Here is a 23,309-nt window from a genome sequence, read left to right on the forward strand (position 1 = left end):
CAAAAAAAAAAAAAAGAAAACCACTAGATTGGGCACCTTTTTATATATGTGGGTATGTATTAAATATATATGTGTGAGTTTAGACCTTTTACATAAAATAAACTTGAACTACTTGTTAAGTATCCTTTGACTGAGATTACCCTGTTCTCACTGAAGAGAGCTGCTGTGTGTATACAAAGAGTGTGAATGTGACTCTCTTAAAGGGTGAAGTTGAACAGATTGCTATGATGAAACCCAAAGGCCAGACTGAACATGATGAAGGTATGCTTGAGTATTTAGAAGACATAATTGGCTGTGGACGGCTAAATGAACCTATTAAAGTCTTGTGTCGGAGAGTTGAAATATTAAATGAACACAGAGGAGAAAAGGTAAATAAATCTTCAGTAGACATTTGTTGCCAATGAGAATGTCTTATTAGCCAGGCAGTAGTTGCACTTTAATTCCAGGACTTGGGAGGCAGCAGCAGGCAGATCTCAGAGCCTAAGACCAGCCTGTTTTACAGACTGAGTTCCAGGACAGTCAGGGCTACACTGGACAATCCCTGTCTCAAAAACAAAATGGGGAGGGGGGGCTGTCTTATTTGCAGAACAGCTGAATTTATTAAGTTGAATATTAATGTTCATACTTACAGAAATTTTTTAAATCAAGCCCACTATTTTTATATTAACCTTTGCGTGACATGCTTTTATTGTTTATGTTTCATATTGGTTTTACATATGAAATGTTTTAAATCTTTATTTAATGTTTGTAGTTAAATAGAGTGAAAATGGTAGAAAAGGAGAAGGATGCACTAGAGGGAGAGAAAAACATAGCCATTGAGTTCCTTACCCTGGAAAATGAAATGTTTAAGAAAAAGAATCACATCTGTCAATACTACATGTAAGTACTCTGGTCAACTTTATACATTTCTAAGCATCAAAGCCTTTTTCCCTATAATATTGTGAATGCTTACAGTTTTCTAAAGTCTTTACTCAGTTTTTAGTGCTCTATATTTAAGTGAAAGATAGCTATAGCATTTATGAATAGTGTGAGTGGGGGCACATATTACCTGCAGTAGCCCCCTCATTATGGGCTAATATTTAGACCCTAGTAGAAATCACAGGTAGTATCTGATCTTTAAATAGACTACTTGTTTTCATTTATGTCCTATAAAAGTGCTGAAAAGTCAGGAGGTAAGTCTCCCCTTCCGTGTGCTTTTTCTTTTGTTTTAGTTACTGTGCAAGGGTAGATGAGTGCTAACTCACTCACTCACTCACTCACTCAGATAGGATCTCAACTTCCTCTAAGAGGTTCCAGATCTCAAACTCAGGTCATCAGGTTTGTCCTGCAATTCCTTTTGCTCTCTGAACCATCTCCCTAGTCTATGGTGCATTTTTTTTTGGTCGGTTGGTTGGTTTGGTTTGGGGGTTTTGATGCACATGTATGGACATGGACGTGGACATTCATGTGTATACAAAAGCCAGAGCAAGATGTGGCTATCTTCCTCTCTTCCTCTTCACTTCATTCCCTTATATGGTCTTTACCTAAAGCAGAAGTTCACTGATCCAGCCAGGCAAGCTAGCCACAAAGCTCTTGGGATCCTCATATTTCTGCCACTGCACCATTGTGCCTCCACCCCAATGCTGCTGTACAGTTTTACCTGGAGGCAGGAAGTTCATTCTTAGATCATCATGCTTGAAAATGTTCTTACTGAGCCATTTCCTTGGCCCTTCTCTCATGTATGCCTTTTGCATTATTAGGAAGGAATACAAGAGCTTGAGCAAAAACATAGCGATTCCTTATAGTTGATCTCAATAACCAGTAAGGCTACTAAGTGACTACAAGGTTGATACATACAATGTTGATATACTGAATAAAAGGAAAGATGTATAGTGCTAGTCACTGTGCAACTTAAAATTTCTTATTCTGTAATTTACCATTTAATATTTTCAGATGACAAGGGTGGACCATAAGTAACTGAAATCATGAAAAACAAAAACATGAGACACTGCTATACACTATTAAATTCATATGATAGATCTAATTTATTAACTGAACCAATTTTGTTCTCAAATTCTACCTAGCCTTAAGCCAGAGGTCCTACCCCAATCACTCGAATAGCCCTGACTTGCTATAAATTGAGGAATATTTTAGAAACAGCTGGTTTTACTAATGGCATTTTACACTCTCTGACTTTTCCCTCTAGTTATGATCTGCAGAATAGAATTGCTGAAATAACGACTCAAAAGGAAAAAATTCATGAAGATACTAAAGAAATTACTGAGAAGAGCAATGTGCTTTCCAATGAAATGAAGGCCAAGAATTCGGCTGTAAAGGATGTAGAAAAGTAATAATCTTTGAGAAAGTATTGAATATTGAAATTCAATTTTCACATGGCTACATGTAAACTTCCTGCAAATACATTGACTATAATACATTCCTAGGAAATAAATCAGTTCTTTTAGGTACACCACCCTGCACTAAACTCATTGTTACAATTGCCCAACTTTGAAGTCACGCTACTTTACTGGGCATACCTTTTCTCTGTTGGTATAACAACATCCAAAGCTGAAACACAAGCATTTAACCTGACCCACTAGTCCTCATGGTTAACAAATTTAATCTAGAAATCAAATTTTGGTTATTTTAGATAGACTTTAAAAATTATCACTCTGTGCCAACCATCATAGACAATAGTATCTTTGACTTGAGAGGTTTTGGTTTTTTTTAACTTTTACTTTCATGGACAAATTTTTATGAGCTTAAATTTAGTTAAAGCACTTGGGAGGCATAGACAAGTGGGCCTCTGATTTTGAGGCTAACTCTGGTTTACAGAGCAAGTTCTAGGACAGCCAAGGTTACAGAGAGAAACTCCATCTCAGGGGTAAAAAAAAAAAAAAACAGTTTTTTTTTTCCAGCTTAGAAACACAAGGTAGTTTAGTTCTCGTGATTAAAAAGAAAAAGTCTTCAACTATCGGTGGAGATCAGCTTAGAAGTTTTTGTTTTGGTTTTTGGTATTTGAGGGTTTTTTGATTTTTCAAGACAGGGTTTCTCTGTGTAGCCTTGGCTGTCCTGGAACTCACTCTATAGACCAGGCTGGCCTCGAACTCAGAGATCCACCTGCCTCTGCCTCCTGAGTGCTGGGATTAAAGGCGTGCGCCATCACGCCCGGCTAGCTTGGAAATTTTAAGATTTTAATTATAAAAGCTTTTGACATGTTTGTAAATGAAATATATCAGAAAGATTATATCTCTGACAATTTACTCTCTTTGATAGGAAGCTCAATAAAGTTACAAAATTTATCGAACAGAATAAAGAAAAATTTACACAACTAGATTTGGAAGATGTTCAAGTTAGGGAAAAATTAAAACATGCTACAAGTAAAGCCAAGAAACTGGAGAAACAACTTCAAAAAGATAAAGAAAAGGTAGGTTTTAGAGGAAATCCTGAATTTTTCATGTCTAAGTACCAGATCTAGTTCTTTTCCCAAATTCACTTGGCTTTGATTCCCTAAGAAAATGAATTGGGATGCTTAATGTACAATACTTTATGCCTGAACACAATTTCTCCCAAGGGATGTGTTCTAGAACTTAATAATAATGTTGTTGGAGAAACATTCACCTAATTAGCAATACTATTTTGATGCTCGTGGTAGTTTTCTTACTCCTAAAATAGTAATTTAAAGGGATGTGTACGTATTTTGTGGTTTTGTTGTTGTTTTTTCCTTTTCGGTGATGAGGTCTTGCTGAGTAGTCGACTGTCCTAGAACTCCCTGTGTAGACGGCCCTAGAACTCACTGAGGTCCTCCTCTCTCTGCCTTCAGAGTGCTAGATTACTAAAGATTTTTTAAATTATTTTTATTTTACGTGCAATGGTGTTTTGGCTTGTGTATTGTCTCTCAGGGTGTGAAATCACATGGAGCAGGATTACAGACAGTTATGAGCTCTACCATGTGAACCCAGATCCTCTGGAAGAGCAATCAGTTACTCCTAACTACTGAGCCATCTCTCTAGCCCCAACTAAAGATATTTTTTGAGTAAATATTACAGTTTTTTAAAATAACCACAATAACCATACAACACCCCTGCCTCTCAATCATTTACTTGTGTGCCGTGTATGTGTGCATCTGGAGGTCAGAGGACAATTTGAAGGAGTTGGTTTCTCCCCTTTCACCTTGTGGGTCTCAAGGATCAGATTCAAGTAGGTAATCAGATCTGGTGAATGCCTTTACACACTGAGCAGACTGAACATTCCCCATAAACTTTAAAAATAATACCTGTCTTCTGCGAAAGCAAAGAGAGTTTGCTATCTGGAGTTCAAATTTTAAAAATGAATTTTGTGACCTGGACAGGTGGCTTAGTGGTCACTATCTATTCTTGCAGTAGACCTGCATACAATTCCCAGTACCCTCAATGTCAACTCACAGTTGTCTCTTAACTCCAGTCTCAGGATCTGATGCCCTCTTCTGTCCTTTGCATGCATTGCATGCATGTGGTGTACAGACAGGCATTCGGTAAACACTTGTACATACAAAATTAGAAGAAAAACTCAACCAAAAAAAAAAAAAATGGTTCTGACAGTTAAGTAATTTGGTGTCTCAAGCTGTGTCCATCGCTTTACCTGATAAAAATAGACAACACCCAAGACTCAGGTTGTACTTGACCTTTAAGCATTTTTCTAAATGTACTCACTATAGCTTAACATAGGTTTTATGAAATTCTGGAAAACAGAAATAATATGGAATAATGCTCAAACTTTACACAGACTTAGCTTTTTATTTTAAGGTTTTTAATTATGTGTGTGAGTGTGCCAGAAAAGGCTATTGGATCCCCCTCAAATAAGAGGCAGTGGTGAGCACCTAGGTGAGGGGACTGGACTTAGGTCCTCTGGAAGAGTGGCAACTGCTCTTAAATGCTGAGTCAGCTCTGCGACCCTGAGGCATTCGTTTTCAGGAATAAAATGTTGGTGTGTGATTATATTTTGGATAAAAATCTTAACTCTTATAGTTGAAAGTTCTTAAAGATCTTAGGATTGGGTTGAAGGAGGGAACAAAGATAATTCAGTGAGTCTTGTCTCCGGATAACTATAATTAGAGAGCCTAAGAAATTCTTAGTTGAATAGGTACATTTTATCAGTATTGAGTACCCTCCAGGGTATATTTTTATAACCCTAATTTGTTTCATCATCCCAGGTTGAAGAGCTGAAAAGTGTACCTGCCAAGAGTAAGACTGTCATAAATGAGACAACAACTAGAAACAATTCTCTTGAGAAAGAAAGAGAGAAAGAAGAAAAAAAATTAAAAGAGGTCATGGACAGCCTTAAGCAGGAAACACAGGGGCTTCAGAAAGAAAAGGAGGTAAGAGTGTGTCAGTGATGGCTTTGGTAACCTGAAGACTGTTTTTGCAATAACATTCAAAGGTGAGCTTCTGAAAATAAGGTAATGCCTAGTGCAATACTACATGTCTGTATTCCTATGTCAGCTGGCTGGCAGGCTGAAGCAGGTAGGTGAGGAGTTGTTAGATGCAAGGCTAAGTTACATAGAAAGACTATCTCAAACTGTTTTACCTTTGATTTAAAATACCTAAACCTTTGGTCTATAATATTTGCACACACACATACACACACACCCGTTTTTTCACTTTGAAGTAAAAAAAGTTAAGTGAAAAAAAATTGTAATTGTAGTAAATGTGAGGTCAATACTTGAGCATATAGCAATTCTGTACATTCAGTTTGTCGTTTGATTTACATTGGGGTTTTTCTATGTATCTTTACCCCTTGTTAATGATAAAACTATCAATGAAATTGAAATGAAATCTTCCCATGTTGCAGATTTTTCAACAAATACATTTGAAAAAATTTTGTGAATACTTCTTATACCTGGTAATGTAGAAACAGTATGAAATCTAGATGTGAGTCCAGTGTTTCCTTAATTATTACATTTTTATTTCAGAAATGAGCATGCTATGCCAGCTTCACAAAACTCACAGGACATCAGTTAGGAAGAGACAATGAATAGTGTAAATGGAAAACTAGACATAGGCTACTTTAATCTACTCCACTTATTCAAATTATTTTTTAATAGTACTCTGTAGACCTTCCTTTCTTAATTGACTCAAGAAATACAGTTTCAATCTAAAGTTGAAAATACATTTCACTTTTAATGAACTCATGTTTTAATAGATTCAAGAAAAGGAACTTATGGGTTTTAACAAATCAGTAAATGAAGCACGTTCAAAGATGGAAGTTGCTCAGTCAGAACTTGATATCTATCTCAGTCGACATAATACAGCAGTGTCTCAATTAAGTAAGGCGAAGGAAGCTTTAATTACAGCTTCTGAGACTCTCAAGGAGAGGAAAGCTGCAATCAAGGATATAAACACAAAGCTCCCTCAGACGCAACAGGAACTAAAGGAGGTAAATTACTTCTCTATTTCATCTACATGGTCATCTCGAGAGTTATATGTGGGAGTTGTTTGTTTGGTTTTTCATGTCCAAGTTTAAAGTGATTGTTATTAAAAAATTCTTAATATACTCTTGAATGAGAAAACATTTTAGTATTTGAATTTAGTAATAATTAGCTGGACTTATAAATGTGGGTAGAGAGGTTCTATAGCATGTACAAGGCCTGGGTTCCATCCCTAATACATCCAAAAAGAGAAAGAATGGGAGTAGAGTCACTATTGTCTCCAACAACAAATAACCACTGCCACAGTCCCATAGGAATAATTAAACATTTCTCAGGCTGGATATGAAGCTCAGTTGGTAGAGTGCTTACCTATCCCTAGTACTTGATAAAGCCAGGAATGTCAGTGTGCCTATAATCTTAGCATTTGAGAGGTTGAAGCAGGAGCTCACTTTAAGACCAGTGTTAGTGGGGCTGGAGAGATGTCTCAGTGGTTAAGGTCCTGAGTTCAAATCCCGGCAACCACATGGTAGCTCACAACCATCTGTAATGAGATCAGATGCCCTCTTCTAGGGTATCTGAAGACAGCTACAGTGTACTTATATATAAAATAAATCTTTAAAAAAAAAGACCAGTTTTAGCTACATAGTAGATTCCACACTAGCCTATTTTCTCCCTCCCAAAAAAATGTTTCTCTAAATATATAAATGTGGGTAACTTACATAAACATACATGAAAAGTAACAAAGTTTTTAAAATTTCTTGACAAAGTTTATCCTTAGTTAGTCCTCCCTGCCACGTGGTTATTTGAGGAACTGGAGAGATGGCTTAGCAGATACAAGCATTTGCTACTCTTACAAAAGACTAGTTTCCAGCATGCACATTGGGTGGTTCATAACTGCCTATGACTTCAGCTCCAGGGTTTCTGATATTCGCTTCTGGACTCCAGGGAACCTATACCTACACACACACACAGGTATACATAGTTTAAAAATAAATTTTTTTAAATTTTAGTAAATTTATACTGTTTGATCATCAGGCAGTTTCCTGATGTGTAAAATTTAAATGTAAATTAAATTATATCCAGTAATTATTTCTAGTGATTTGTTTTCTTTTGGGACTGTTTCATTTATACTTTAAGCTTTTACTGTGACTGGGTCATAAGTAATAGAGGAGAATAGCAGTTAGAGAAAGATGGCTGTTTCTAAATTGGGAATTGAGAAACTAAATTTGGGTGTATGATTCTTCTGGTTGACAGCCATCCCCGCCATCTTTTCCATCTCTGTTTAGGAACTATACCTTTTTGTTTTCTTGTTTACTTAGCCAAAAAGACAACAACCACAGAACTGCCCAGCTACACTTACCCTGGAATCCATTTTCTGGATTTGGTTTTGTTTAGGGCAGAACTTGAGAAAAATCTACTAGGAAGGATTTTTATATCCATAGTTACTTAAAGAGATCTGGGTTTCCTCTTTTTGAGCCAAATAATTTATGTTTCTTTTAAAATAGGAGAGACTCATCCGAATGTTTAAAGCCAGGCCAAAATAGCACTGTGGAAGCTCAGTGTTACTTAGGGGCCTCACTTATTATTGTTGAAACAATATCAATAGTTTTCTGCTGCTCTGTAGTGTAGTGAAGATCAAATGCTTGTACGTTTCATCTTCTCACTTTTAGAAAGAAAAAGAACTGCAGAAACTGACTCAAGAAGAAATAAACTTAAAAAGTTTGGTTCATGATCTTTTCCAAAAAGTTGAAGAAGCAAAGAGTTCCTTAGCAATGAATCGAAGTAGGGGGAAAGTACTTGATGCAATCATTCAAGAAAAAAAATCAGGCAGGATCTCAGGAATATATGGGAGATTGGTAAGTAGATTTACGCTTTACTCAGAAAACTCCTAAGAGCCACGGCCTCATATATCATATAGCTCTGATTAGCCTTAAACCAGCTGTAGCTAAGGTTGACCATGCACTTCTGATCCTCTTCAGTCTTGCAAGTGCTAGGTCAGCGCTTGGCACTATACAAGAAAATATTTTTCAAAAGGGGGTTGGAGGGAGAGGGAGACAGGCATGTCATGGTGATGCATGCTTTAATCCTAGTACTTGGGAGGCAAAGGCAGAATTCAAGGCCAACCTGGTCTACATATTGAGTTCTAGGCTGACCAGAGTTACACAGTGAGATCCTATCTTTAAGATCAGTTTTAAGATGTGGTGCAATATTGCTTAGAGATCTGTTATCCTGTTAATCACCATGGTTGATTTGACTGATCTTACTAAATAAGCTTGTGCCTAATCTCTGTTTCTCCCTCACCGTTCAGAGTATGTCTTTCTTGAAGCTACACAACTCATTCTGACAGGATGACCTATCCATTTGGAAGAGGACTGATTTTTTTTTTTTTTTTTAATTTGGTCAAAGGTGTGCCAAAGTTGCATTCCTTGCTAGACCCAGACCAAAAACAAAAAAAAAAAAACACAATGTAATAGAGTCTAGGTTCCATAACACACTTAACATTGTGGCGATGGTTTCGGGAGGCAGACAGACTTAGAACTCGGGGATCTATACCTTTCTTAGCCTTAGCATGGAAGAATGCTATGTGATTTAGAATACTATAAGTATCTCTTATTCTATTCATTTCTTGCCCTGCAACCATAACTGAAACTTGAGCCCATACAGTTGATGGGCTCCCTATCAGCCTTCTGAAAAAAGAAACAATGATCTGGAAGGACAAATAGAATTTAACCAGCATGGTTGCGTCTATATCTGATATTAGATCCTTATTTTCTTAAAGAAATGATCCTGAGTATTTGCTGTTAATAGATTGATTCATAGCTACTTACATAATTTTATGCAACTTTGACTAAGTTAAGAGAATTGTTTAGCTTATACATTCTTTTAGGTCTTATATCCACATTATGTATTTCATTATCCACATTATGTATTTCATGAAATAAATCAGTTCTTACATTCTGTGCCCAGTACAAATTCACATTGCATATTCATAAACACTAAAGGGTAGATTACAATAGAAATTGTAGGGCATGGGATATAGCTCAGTGGTAGAATGCTTGCTTAGCACACATTAGTCTCCGTTGGTTCTCCTTTAGAGAGGGAAGAATAGTTGGCATAAGAAGGGAACCTTGTAGGTCGTTCCCCTTTTAGACTTCTTTAAACCAAGTGTACTTATTAGTCTTCCATTAAGAGTAAAAGTAGCATTCAAAGACTTGGGGACATATACCACTGTACAAGGGGTCCTGGTCAGTTTTCGGCTACAGAAACCCGATGTGGTAGAATGGTCAAATCTGAATAGTAATGAAGTGATCTATTTAATTTTTTACTCCTTTTCATTATTAGGGAGACTTAGGAGCTATTGATGAAAAATATGATATTGCTATTTCATCCTGTTGCCATGCATTGGACTACATTGTTGTTGATTCTATTGATACAGCCCAAGAATGTGTAAACTTCCTTAAAAAGCATAATATTGGAATTGCAACTTTCATAGGTTTGGATAAGGTAAGTATTCATAATAAACTTCCTATAATTTAACTTTGAGGTACCATATATTTTTCCCTTAGAATTTCTAATTTTTCTTCACTGTTATTGGGCCCCCCCCTTTTTTTTAATTTAGGTTGTATGTACATGTTTTGGGAGGTTAAAAGGTAAAGTTTGTAATGCCTTGACTAAAAAATTCCAGTTGTTAGGGTGTTGTCCAGTGGATGGATGATTGTTAGTATGTTTCCGTTTGGGGGTGGGGACAGGAGGTTCAAGACAGGATTTCCTTGTATAGATTGGCTGTCCTGGACTTTACTCTGTAGACCAGGGTGGCCTGGAACTCCTCCCCATTGCCGTGGGAGTATAGGTATGTGCTGCCACCTATAGGTATGTTTCTGACTTCCATCACTAAGCTGTTTTCTTCATAGAACCTTTATAGAGATGTTGTGTAATTGTATTTTAAAATAGAACTCAATTATTTTCACTATATCTACAAATTTGCTGATGGATGACTGTTATCTAATTCCAGACTATTTTTTATCACTCCGTAGGCACTGCCCACACTTTTACCCATCCTCGGCTACAAACATTGACATGTACCTATCCTTCATTTGTCTTTGTTCTGGTCTGTTCATACTTCTTGATTGCCTTGACAATAGTGCTATAGCAAAGACTGATGCAAAAAGTGTTGTGTGAATGTATAAGTGCATACCTAGGAATGGAGTTGATTACTGGATCATATGGTGTATTTTATTGCAGTACATCTTCATAGATGTAAGGTGATAGCTAACTACTTTCATTTACATTTCCCTAATAACTGATATTAAACATTCTTTGTGCTTATAGCACAAAAGATCTAATTCACAGTGATTTTCTTTAGCTTCTTGGGCAGTAGATGAGTGTGTGTGTTTAGACAAAGATGCTAATGTGTCCTTGGGTAACTAAAACTTGGTGTCTGTACCACACTAACTTTGAACTTGGAGCAATCCTCCTCTCTGCTTTCCAAGTGAGAGGGCTATGAGTGCTGGATGTTTCTGAGTTTTAGGGATTTCCACTCTTACATTTAGATGTCCAATGCATTTCGAGGTTTTAACTTAGTGTTAAGTTGTGTGTTGATACTATATAGATATAAAATTAAAATGGGGGGAATTTAATACCATGGTAAGATTTTATTTAGGAGCTGGGTGATGGTGGTGCACGCCTTTAATCCCAGGATTCAGGAGGTAGAGGCAGCTGGATCTCTGAATTGGAGCCGACAGCTAGGGAAACCCTGTCTCAAAAACAACAAAAATTTTATTTAGGGTTATAATACCTAGAAAACATTGTTTATTATATGCACAATTTTTTAACTTTTTAGATGACAGTGTGGGCCAAAAAAATGAGCAAAATTCAAACTCCTGAAAATACTCCTCGGTTATTTGATCTAGTTAAAGTGAAAAATGAGGAAATCCGCCAAGCCTTTTACTTTGCTTTACGAGACACCTTGGTGGCTAACAATTTGGATCAAGCTACGAGAGTAGCGTACCAGAGAGACAGGCGCTGGAGAGTGGTGACTCTACAGGGGCAGATCATAGAGCAGTCAGGTGAGTGGGCTTCTTCGCCACTGGCCGCGCTTGCGTTCCCGTTTCTGTTTTCATCTTGGTAAAACATATAAAACTGACTTGTCATATGTTCCCCAGGTACAATGAGTGGTGGTGGAAGCAAGGTGATGAGAGGAAGAATGGGCTCTTCGGTTGTCGATGAAATCTCTGTAGAAGAGGTTAGCATGATCCAAATAGAGGTCACCTCTTTCTAGCCCTCTGGCTGGAAATCCACATATACTACTACTACTTGTAGCTCTTAGTTTTGTCTTTATGTTTGAAGCTGGGAAGTTTTCCTTTTTTTTTTTTTAATGTTAATGGATGTTATGTCTATACCATGTGCAAGCCTAGTATCCCAGGAGACCAGAAGAGGGTATTGGATCCCTGGAACTGGAAGGTTGTGAGCCACTATATAATGGCCAGGAATCAAACTCTGGTGCTCAGAAGTGCTCTTAACTGCTGCATCAGCCCCAGGGTTTTTCATTTCATAAGCTAACTTTGAACTCTTGGAGGGTGGGCAAGATTGTTGAGAGGGTAAAGGATGGGTAGAAGCCCTTTCTGCCAAGCCTTACTACCTGAGTTCAGTCCATAGAATAACCAATTCCTACAGGTTGTCCTCTGACATTTGTTATGTATGCCAGGGCACGCATGTGGCTACACACACCACAGTATTAATAATACAAGAAATTTAAGGGGTTTGTGACACTTGGAGGAAATTGTATTTCCTTATTCTTTGAAGGTAAATAAAATGGAATCCCAGTTGGAAAGGCATTCTAAACAAGCAATGCAAATCCAAGAACAGAAAGTACAACATGAAGAAGCAGTAGTTAAGTTACGGCATAGTGAACGAGACATGAGAAATACACTGGAAAAGTTCACTGCAAGCATCCAGGTATTGTGTTTGTGTCAATGAATATTAGCTGGGTCTGTTACAGCTCAACAGCAATTGCAAAGAAGCATTTTGAGCTTGCTTCAAATTTTGAAATGTAAAAGATGATTAAATATGTCTTACTGTGTACTTCTGGCTGTCTTAGAATTCTGTAGTCCAGACTGGCCTTGAACTTAGATATCCACTTGACTATGAGTAAAGGGGTTCATGCTTGTGCCTGGCAGCCAGTTGTTTCTATTTTAAGGCAGTTTTCAGTAAATACCTCAAGTATAACCTTCAACTGTGATGCATAGCTTCGATTTTTAAAATTAAGTTACATGTAATATATTTATGCATATCTACATATTTGTATAAAGTGTATGAGATAGCTTTTTAAATGTATTAAATACATTATACAAATACAAAAAAGTAAACTTTCCTTTGGTTAATAAATACCTGAGTTTCCTTTGTTTTTGATTTGTCTGCTATATTTAAAGTTTTTCTGTTATGTGCACAGACAGCTACACTAGTTATAGTTATGCCTTTATATATACATCTGATTACTTCTATAAGATAGGTTCCTGAAGTTATAGTTATATTTCATTGCTTTAAAGCACTTTGTGCCTCATACCAAATTGTCCAAATAGCAGTTCTAACTATCTTTATAATGAATTTGTACACATTTTGTTTTCTGATCATCTATATTTTCATATTGATGATGCTTTCTGTCATTTACCTGTTAGTCTTTTAAATTTTTTTAAAATTCAGTGATCAAAGAAATATTTACTCGTACTAAAGTAAAATATTGGTCATAAATGCTAAATTATCTTTATAGGGCTTATCAGAGCAAGAAGAGTATCTGTGTGTACAAATTAAAGAACTGGAAGCTAACGTTCTTACTACAGCCCCTGATAAAAAACAACAGAAATTGCTGGAAGAAAATGTCAGTGTTTTCAAAAAAGGTATGTTTAAAAGTAAACTGCTGCCAGGCGGTGGTGGTGGCTGGCGCACGCCTTTAATCCCAGCACTTGTGAGGCAGAGGCAGGTGGGTTTCTGAGTTTGAGGACAGCCAGGGCTACACAGAGAAACCCTGTCTCGGGGGTTTCACATTTCAAATTAACAACGTGTCACCGCAGCTGTCAAGCATGTACCTCACCTGATGTTGTCCCCATTGTTAATTACTGCTTATACTAAGGTGCTGACTTACTAGGAAAAGCCAATCAGTTAGTTCATCATTTATGCCTTCTACATTGCACAGTGTCTTTGGTTGATTAGACCCGGGAAGTGTCCTTAGACTTGTGTCCTTTGCTTTGTTATAATGTGGAGGACTGTTTGGTTAATCAAAAAAAAATATCCAGCCTCTCCAGACCTGAAAGAGGCTAGTCCTAGGGCAAAAGGCATGGAGTGAAGATTCAGGGAAGTACTTAAAGAAAGGGTGAGACTGTAGTAATCACTAAGAAATGTATCAACAGCTTAACCAGAGTTTAACATTGTTTGTTACAATACTGTTTTGTTTTGTTTAAAGTGGTTTTGGTCTATTCCCTAAATGTCTGATATTTGACCCTGTATCAGATTGAGTGATTGAACAAATATACATCTACCATAGTTACTAACATAGAAAAGTGAGTTTGGCTCTTTTATTATTCCAGAATATGATGCTGTGGCTGAGAAAGCTGGTAAAGTTGAAGCTGAGATTAAACGGCTACACAATACCATCATAGATATCAACAACCGAAAACTCAAGGCCCAACAAAACAAACTTGACACGATAAACAAGCAGCTTGATGAATGTGCTTCTGCTATTACTAAGGCCCAAGTAGCAATCAAGACTGCTGACAGGTAGAGTGTGCTTCCCCTAGTCTGCCCTCCCTCGCCCCTAACTGGACATTGGGTCAAGTATTTTAACATTGCACTGGATGTCAGTTATTAAACTTAACTGCCATTGCCCAGCAACACTTTTCAGAAAGAAAAAAAATTACAATGAAGATTTATCATTTGTCTCCAGCTTAAACACACACACACACACACACCAAACTGGTAAACATGCATACCTTAGAAAAGTTGGAATTATATATCATAACCCAGTTATTAAAGGCATTAGACATTTTGCTTCTCAGGCATATACTAGATGTAGCAGAGCTAGGTCTTAACATAAACAGGAAGTGGTAAGAATGAGCTATAAATCAAATCTCTTTAAGATTATTTCTTAAAGTTTGTATTATTATCTGTGGAATGATTTGGCTTAAGTTAAGGAGCTACTAAATTATTTGTTAGGAGCAGAAAGTATGTGTAAGCGAGCTGAGGAAAAAAAATTCAACTCATTTGTCTGGGCATGGTAGCATACACACGCCTGTAATCCCAGAGACCATCACACTCAGAAGACAGTCAGGCAGATCTCTGTAAGTTAAAAGAATGACCACCTTGTTGAATGTCAAGGGTTTGTAATCTAATAGGTAGCAGCATCAAAGTCTGCTAGAAGCATACATAAGGGGTTTTATTAAGCTCTATGGAATTTCAATAAAGCATAACTCAGACTACAAGTATTTGTATAAGCATAAAAAGTGAGGATGGTTCGGTAAATTACGTCATAAATTGTGTTGTTTGCTTTTTTAGAAATCTTAAAAAGGCACAGGATTCTGTTTGCCGCACAGAGAAAGAAATAAAAGACACTGAAAAAGAAATAAATGACTTAAAGACAGAACTAAAAAATATTGAAGACAATGCAGAAGAGGTCATAAAAAATACAAAAACTGCAGAGGTAAGATGTGGTTCTACATTACAGGGTAGATGACATTTAAAGCAATTAAAATGTTGGTTGTAAGTTAAACTTAACAATGAACTTAAACTTTTGGTGAATTACAATTATTAATGTGGGACAGGAAGAGGAACTGCTAACAACGTCTATGTAATGTAAAAATGTCTGCCTGACACTTCTTGGTTTTTAGACGACCTTACCAGAAATCCAGAAAGAACATCGTAATCTACTTCAGGAACTAAAAGTTATTCAAGAAAATGAACATGCTCTTCAGAAAGATGCACTCAGTATTAAGTTGAAACTTGAACAGCTAGATGGCCACATTTCTGAACATAACTCAAAAATAAAATACTGGCAAAAAGAGGTGAGAGGTTTTGACATTTAATGTTAGACCTTTCTGGGAGGCTGGAAAGATGGCTCTTGGAGAAGACCCACGTTTGATTCCTAGTACCATGTGACAGATCACAACAGTTGTAGCTCCAGGGAATCTAGTACCCTTTTCTGCTCTCCAAGGGCATCAGGCACACCTGTAGTGACTATACATCATGCATAGATAAATAATAATAAAGCTTTTTGGATGTTTTTCTGTTTTTTGAATTATGTTCTGATTATATATGTTTTCACATTTATAAGGGATATAAGACTATTTAAATTATTAAATAGATAGAAATTAGTAATGATTAGAATAGGGCAACTACCTCCTCACCCTGGCTCTTCTGGGGAAAGTAGTTGATTGCTATGTTGTCTGCGTAGCTGTCATTTCTCATGTGTTGACGTAATGACAGGAGAGCAGGAGAGCGAGCCTGTGCTTACAAGCACTTGCTGCTTTTGCAGAGGATCCAGTTTTGTTCCCAGTACCTGCCTCTATCAACTGGCTTAGCTCCACCAGCTACACAGGGTGTGTGTGGTGGCTGTCTACACACTTTACATGCCCCAACACACCAAAGCACAAAGAAAAATACACTTGAGCCAGGCGTGGTGGCGCACGCCTTTAATCCCAGCACTCGGGAGGCAGAGGCAGGCGGATTTCTGAGTTCGAGGACAGCCTGGTCTACAAAGTGAGTTCCAGGACAGCCAGGGCTACACAGAGAAACCCTGTCTCGAAAAACCAAAAATATAAAAAATAAAGAAACTTGACCTGTTTTTATGTCTTCTCAATTCTCTTTAGATTTCAAAAATAAAATTGCATCCTGTTGAAGATAATCCTGTTGAGACAGTAGCAGTTCTAAGCCAGGAGGATCTTGAGGCAATCAAGAATCCAGAGTCTATAACAAATGAAATTGCACTTTTGGAAGCTCAGTGTCGTGAAATGAAACCAAACCTTGGAGCCATCGCTGAGTATAAAAAAAAGGTGTGAGTGAATTGTTTCTAGTAGAAATTTTGCTGAGCCTAAACGAGGTATTTAATTTTGCATAATGACCACCAGTGCTAAATCTCAGATTTGTATGTGTGTGAAAGAGGGTTTTGTTTTTTTTGTTTTACAATCTTCACAGGAAGATTTATATTTGCAAAGAGTAGCCGAACTGGACAAAATTACTTCTGAAAGAGATAATTTTAGACAAGCATATGAAGATCTTCGAAAACAAAGGCTGAATGAATTTATGGCTGGTTTTTATGTAATAACAAATAAACTAAAAGAGAACTACCAGATGCTCACATTGGGAGGAGATGCTGAACTGGAGCTTGTGGACAGTTTAGATCCTTTTTCTGAAGGAATCATGTTCAGGTTGGTGAGATTTTAATCCTGCATTTTTTCCAAACTACTATTTCTTTAGTGTGTGAAGGTTGGAACTACATTTATTTGGTAATAACTATCTTACTCTTACGTACTTTCATGTTTGCAGCATAAAATATGTGCAAAGTATGTTGTACAATGTCTTAATTCATCTTTTAAAATCAAAGCTAGATTATGCAGTAATATGACATCTATAGTCCCAGCATGCCCCTTCAGTGAGATAGATGAACACAGACGGACTCTCAGATCAGGTAGCCAGGCTTAATACACCAATTAAATGTCTGACAGACGAGGCAAGAAAGGCCTCTATCAACACCAGAATAAATTAAAATTTTTTTTTTCAAAATGATTAAGAGAAAATAGGCTACTGTTTAAATCTTAAAATTTTAACAACGTTCTAAACAAACTAGATTTTAAAAGAAAAAATCAACAGCCAGGCCATGGGATGTGTGCAGGTAAATCCCAGCACTCAACAGGTGTAAGCAGGATCACAACTTTTAAAAGAAAACAATCATTACAGTCTGAAAATCATCCTGTTCACAAAACCGACATCTAAAATAATTGTGAAAAGCAACGTACAGATTTAGCAAGAAAAAGGTGATGTTAGTTGTGGGAAGTAAGTACTAAATAAAGCCTTAGTTTTACAAGGCATTTGAGTAACATTTCTTAATTATTGCAGTGTTCGGCCACCTAAGAAAAGTTGGAAGAAGATCTTTAACCTCTCAGGAGGGGAGAAAACCCTTAGTTCCTTGGCCTTAGTGTTTGCTCTTCATCACTACAAGCCCACTCCCCTCTACTTCATGGATGAGATTGATGCAGCTCTGGATTTTAAAAATGTGTCTATTGTTGCATTTTATATATATGTGAGTAAATCATTTTGTTTGTGAATTTTGTGGTTTATTTCTTGCTGTCAGGATTTTTTTTTTTCAATCAGACTTTTTCAATCGGGTTTTTTCTTCTAGGCTTGCAGTTTTTTTAAAAAACCCAGATGATTTATCCACGAAGTCCTTACTACATGTGCTAATCATCCATGTCAGAATGCTGCCCAGACTTTATAAGGGGGTAATATGTTTGCCTGGTTATTATGACTTAACTATTATTTCTTTTTTCTTTTTAGGAGCAAACAAAAAATGCCCAGTTCATAATAATCTCTCTTCGAAATAATATGTTTGAGATTTCAGACAGACTTATTGGCATCTATAAAACATATAATAGTACAAAAAGTGTTGCAGTGAACCCAAAACAAATTGCATCTAAAGGACTCTGTTGAAATTGTTCATACTGAAAATTTTCAAATTTACATTGGGTGTTGTTGTTTTGTCTGTAAAAGACTATAAGTTGTATAAAATACATTTTTCCAAACTGAATGACAAGTTTCCTGTTTTATTTGAGTGATGATGCCTGATGTCTTTTATTGTGTCCATTTCTATACTATAGAAATGAGGGGTCTGGCTGGCTTCCTGCTTTTCGTTGTTGTTGGTTGCCCTGTTTGGTTGGCAGTGTTCAGTGTAGCCCACCTGACCTCAAAGTCTGGATTCTCCTGCCATAGTAGATATTCCAAGTATTCCACCATCTCTTTATTTCTGTAATCCCAAGGTCATAGAGGCAGACAAAATCATCACTGAGGGCTGTGGACTACCTAGGTAGGCTAATCCATAAACCCATATGTGTTAAAGTGGAACAGCGAATGTTTACAGCTGTAGGTCAGTTACACTCCAGCATACTGAAGTAATGTTATCAACTTGTTTCTACCAACCTAACATTACATTAGTTGGCAACATTTTCAGTAGGAATTTGAAGTCTGCCATTGTCAGGCTTGGTGGTGAACACCTTTGATGCAAGGGTTCAGAGGCAAGAGCCTGAGCTACATTCCTTTCTCAGAAAAAACCAAAACAAACAGAGCCTAAGTCTTTTGTTTATCAAATGCCTCCTACTGTGGCATTTAAATTTATGATTATAGTAGAAATGAAATTACTTGATGGACTTAAGTTTCCAGAAATAATAACCAGAATCCATAAGAAAACTATGTCACCACTTTCTAAGACTTCAATAAAATATCGTTTATTAAAATGTACTGTTATACATAAAACCCAGAATTTCTAAACTTTTAAGTTGTACAAACTCAGCCTCTTGGCAAAGATATAAAACAGTATATCAGAACACAAAGATAATTGTGTACTCAAAATCATCAAGCCTACAATGTAATACTGGGCATACTAAAATAGAAGTTTCAGTTAATTACATAGATCAGGCTACTCAAGTTTTTTTTAAAGCATAATAGAATGAGCTTTCCCACCTGCTAACACTGGCACTTAGTTTGTTTCCTCATCTCTACAAAGAAGCTAATAACCCCTTGAAAAATGTTCCAATGTTCTTCGCTTGCTAATATTTACATAATTTCCCCTCACCTTCATTACATCTTCAAAATGGCCTCATTTTGTTACCATGCCTAGATTTTGAGTCTGATCAGTGGACCTTAGTGATAAAACTTGTCAGCAGTGTTCTGACCTTAAGAAACACAGCTTTTATTTGAAATAAGGTCTCCATTCAAGAGCACCTCATAGGGTTTCTGGAAAACATTGTGTTGGGAGATTTCAATGGCTGTGAACCAAAAGAAAGTTCTACCACATGCATCATGGTAGGCCATATCAAGTGAGCAAAATTAAAGGTTCTGACTTAATGACCTCTTTTAAAACTAAACANGTACAGCATCAGCTCATACTTGTAATCCCAGTACTCGAGCTACAGGGTGAGACCATTTTAAGATGAATATAGTTTTACATCATAATCTATTAGATGAGTCACATAAACATGATTGTCCTAATGTACATGTTTCGTATAGTTTTCATATAAAAACAAGGCTAGAATACTACAAAATCAAAATATGTACTTGGTTGCTTTGTGGTGCTGAAGCCAGCAGTGCAGACACTTTTTGATGGGTTCTGAGACCTCACTGATAAGGATGAATTAAACTCAAGTGTACTATCCACAAGCAGCAAGCAGTGCTACTTGGGATGACTGCTCNTAAACCTATGAATAGCCTTGACCCCAAAAAATGTTTAAACAATCCTGGCCTGGATTTTTGAAACAACTTATATATCCTCTCCATCTGTGCATTGAAAAGCTTCAAATCATCAAAATAGGCTTGTGGACCTCAAGGATCTTGTCATTTGTTTAAAAATCTTATATCTACATATACAAAGAGCTGCCAAGTTAGCCACTATAACATGTAACAGTTAAAGAAAAAGACCTATTAATCAGAATAAAACATTGACTAGCAAGCCAATAAAAACAGGGTAAGGTATTAATATTCAACCCAAAAGTTGTCATTTTCTAATTTGATTTTAGTCTTCTTTCAGATAATGTCTCATTTCTGACAGCATTTGTAGCCAAGCATGGGAAGTTTATCGTATTTCTCTGTAACAGCCACAGACTTTCCATCTAGCAATCAATGCTTNGCCTCTGCTATACAGAAGCCCACATAAAACTGGAAATTCTAGGTTTTCAACGAGAAACTATTTTCCACATAAATTCCTTTAACAAATATAAAGTGTAGCACACTGTATTGTTTAAGTCATATAAGTTCTTAGATAAACTCTGGTAAACAGAGAGAAAGACTTCAGAGAAACATATTGAAGTGATTTCATTTAAGAATGTTATTATGTGATGGTTGAAAAGGAGTATCAACATTAGTATCACTGAAATGAGTGAAACTATAGCAATGTTTAAAATTTTAAAAAGTTCCATTTCTTTTTCATCATTATCAGACCAGGAACATGGCGTTCTTTTTGAAGAAACTCTCATTTCAGGAATAACGGCTTTCTTAATACGTCCAATTTCTATTCTGCTCCACTCTTCTTTTAATACACTGCTTACTCGAGGATAAATTTCAACAGGCAGCACCTCAGGAAGTGGTCTCTGTTTCAACATCTGCACACGTTGGCGGACTTCATCAATTTTTTCCAGAAATTTAAGTGGAGACTCATCTTGTAAAGATGTCGTTATTGTCATTAACTCAAGTTGTTGTTCCCTTATCTCCTTCATTCCTTGAATCTGTGGAGTGTATTCTTGATTAATCATTTTGCCAACATCACAAAGAGCTGCCAAAAAATACTTTTTTTTCTGTTCTAATGTATCAGTAAGCTCCTTAAAATACTGGAGAACAACTTCCTTATCACCTTGAACTATTTTCTCANAATGACATTTCTGTTCTTCAAGCTTTTCAATAAGGCGAGTGATATCTGTCCAGTGTGTGTCAGTTAACTGTTTCAACAACTTCTGAGGTGTATCCTTTTCTTTCAGATAGGCACTTTGAAGGTCATCTATAGGATGGCCATGATGTTGGCCTATAGTAAGACAATGGCCACAAACTAATTTCTTATCTAGTAGACAATAAACATTTAATGGTTGCCTGTAGTGTTCAGGGCAGGTGACAACATCTGGGTGGTCTTCTTGCTGGTACTTTTCAATAATTGCTCGTAATGCAAAGTTTACAGGTAAGGATTCTATGCCAGTAGAAGCAATTTCAATAATACTTCTGCAGTTAGGACACTTGAGTGGAATTCGCAGAGGCCTCCATATGTAAAAGTTACCAGATGCCTGAAGAACATTTTCCAAACAGTTTCTACAAAATGTATGAGAGCATGGTAGTACACGGGGATCTTCAAAGATGCTGTAACAGATGGGACATGTTAACTCCTCCTCAAAATTGTGCATTTCCTGTCAAAACAACAAAACCAGTTAAGTCTATATGTAGTACACATCTGGAACACATTTAAGGTTTTAGGCATGACCTTCAAATTAATAACACACTGCATTCACCATTAAAAAAAAATGCAATGATATTTCTTTTTAATTTGCACGTTCTTTGAATTCAACTCCAAATATATACTGAATCTATCATAAGTTTATTACTAGGCCGGGCGTGGTAGTGCATGCCTATAATCCCAGCACTTGGGGGCAGAGGCAGGCGGATTTCTGAGTTCAAGGCCAACCTGGTCTACAGAGTGAGTTCTAAGACAGCCAGGGCTACTCAGAGAAACCCTGTCTCCAAAAAAAAAAAAAAAAAATTATTACTTTCTGACAAAATCCCTAATTTGTAATGCTCCAAATTAGTCAAACTGGTTTCTATGTAGTAAAGGATAAATAAAATTGAGTTGAAATCTACTTAATTACAATATGCCAGTCTTTACATTCTTAAGATACCAAAGTAAAACTGCACATATAATGAATAGGCAAAGACAAGACGACACATTTGCATAGCATTAAGCTTAGGAAAATTATTTAACGTAAGGGGAGAATCTGTGACTTTTCTCAGATAAATGCTAGGGTTGTAGGTGTGAGGAATCCCAACTATCAACCATAGCTTCTGACAAGTTACATTGGCTTCTCTAGAAACTGTTACTGTTAACATCAGCACATAGCAATTCCTATTTTTTTTTCTATTTTTTCTTTTTTTTTTTGTGATGCTAATAAACTCAAAGCCTTGTACATGCTAAACAACACTGAGTTATACAGGCTTCTAAAGGGGTAATTTTAACTTAAAGATTTGAAAGGGAAAAGATGTAATTATAATTAGCCTTTGCAATTAAAATGGGCTTGAAAATTTGACTACGGTGGCAAACATTGATTGAAAAATGATAATCTAAAACAAATGATAAAAGAAAATAAAGGCTACCACTCATCTTCATTTTAAATGTTGGAGAGAGTGAGAAGATGGCTCAGTGGTTATGACTGCAAACTTTCTCTTCCAGAAGACAAGAATTTAGTTATCAGGAAGCTTATATGTAACCACCAGCAAGAATCTGACACTTCCCCATACCTGCAGAATATCTGATCGCAACACACACAACTAAAAATACGGGTTTTTAAAAATGTGTTTTGAGACTATCTCTAAAACAAGAAGGAAAAAAAATAGTTCAGAGACTCCAAGAGGCTGGCAGTTTTGTTTTTGTTTTTGCTTTTTAAATATAAAAGGGAGTTTATTGGGGACCTGGGAAAGGGGATAGAGGCAGAGAACAGAGAAGGGACTAGGTAGTCGAGGCTGGCAGTTTTACAGCCCACTTTTATAGTTTTGCTTTGTATTGTTCACAATGCAAGCCATAAATCTGCAAAAACCACAGCCTTTGATGCGTGGAGGGGAGAGTCGCTGTAGAGTATAAAGGCTGACAAAAAATCTATATAAAACCAGTCCCAAGTTAAGTTCATTAAAAACAGGGTTGGGCTATAGCTCAGTAGTAGAATGTGATGTCTAGTATATATGAGGTCCTGCATTAAGTCCCCAATGCCAAGTTTGTAGCAATAGCATTTAGAAATAACTATTCGGGGCTGGAGAGATGGCTCAGTGGTTAAGAGCACTGACTGCTCTTCTGAAGGTCCTGAGTTCAATTCCCAGCAACCACATGGTAGCTCACAACCATCCGTAATGAGATCTGATGCCCTCTTCTGGAGTGTGTGAAGACAGCTACAGTGTACTTACATATATAATAAATCTTTTAAAAAAA

General features: G+C 36.7%; 2 protein-coding genes across 3 annotated transcripts in view; one reads left to right on the forward strand and one right to left on the reverse strand.

The window, feature by feature from the left end:
• Smc4 (structural maintenance of chromosomes 4) overlaps positions 1–18,173 on the forward strand; it is a 30,129-nt gene extending 11,956 nt beyond the window's left edge. For both annotated transcript variants that reach the window (XM_029475016.1, XM_021158181.2), the window contains exons 6-24: positions 204–368; positions 752–879; positions 2,186–2,326; positions 3,256–3,406; positions 5,171–5,335; positions 6,160–6,393; positions 8,056–8,241; positions 9,728–9,889; positions 11,226–11,451; positions 11,548–11,627; positions 12,188–12,340; positions 13,152–13,278; positions 13,966–14,155; positions 14,930–15,074; positions 15,262–15,435; positions 16,240–16,422; positions 16,565–16,797; positions 17,486–17,669; positions 17,924–18,173. In XM_029475016.1, coding sequence (XP_029330876.1) covers positions 204–368; positions 752–879; positions 2,186–2,326; positions 3,256–3,406; positions 5,171–5,335; positions 6,160–6,393; positions 8,056–8,241; positions 9,728–9,889; positions 11,226–11,451; positions 11,548–11,627; positions 12,188–12,340; positions 13,152–13,278; positions 13,966–14,155; positions 14,930–15,074; positions 15,262–15,435; positions 16,240–16,422; positions 16,565–16,797; positions 17,486–17,669; positions 17,924–18,076 — 3,180 coding nt within the window. In that variant the 3' untranslated portion in view covers positions 18,077–18,173. The remainder of the gene's footprint in view (positions 1–203; positions 369–751; positions 880–2,185; positions 2,327–3,255; positions 3,407–5,170; positions 5,336–6,159; positions 6,394–8,055; positions 8,242–9,727; positions 9,890–11,225; positions 11,452–11,547; positions 11,628–12,187; positions 12,341–13,151; positions 13,279–13,965; positions 14,156–14,929; positions 15,075–15,261; positions 15,436–16,239; positions 16,423–16,564; positions 16,798–17,485; positions 17,670–17,923) is intronic.
• Positions 18,174–18,845: 672 nt separating this feature from the next.
• Trim59 (tripartite motif containing 59) overlaps positions 18,846–23,309 on the reverse strand; it is an 11,266-nt gene continuing 6,802 nt past the window's right edge. The window contains exon 2 of the mRNA XM_021158466.2: positions 18,846–21,525. Coding sequence (XP_021014125.1) covers positions 20,311–21,522 — 1,212 coding nt within the window. The 5' untranslated portion in view covers positions 21,523–21,525 and the 3' untranslated portion in view covers positions 18,846–20,310. The remainder of the gene's footprint in view (positions 21,526–23,309) is intronic.

This window comes from Mus caroli, chromosome 3, assembly GCF_900094665.2.
Source record: "Mus caroli chromosome 3, CAROLI_EIJ_v1.1, whole genome shotgun sequence".
In the NCBI taxonomy this organism is placed as follows: domain Eukaryota; kingdom Metazoa; phylum Chordata; class Mammalia; order Rodentia; family Muridae; genus Mus; species Mus caroli.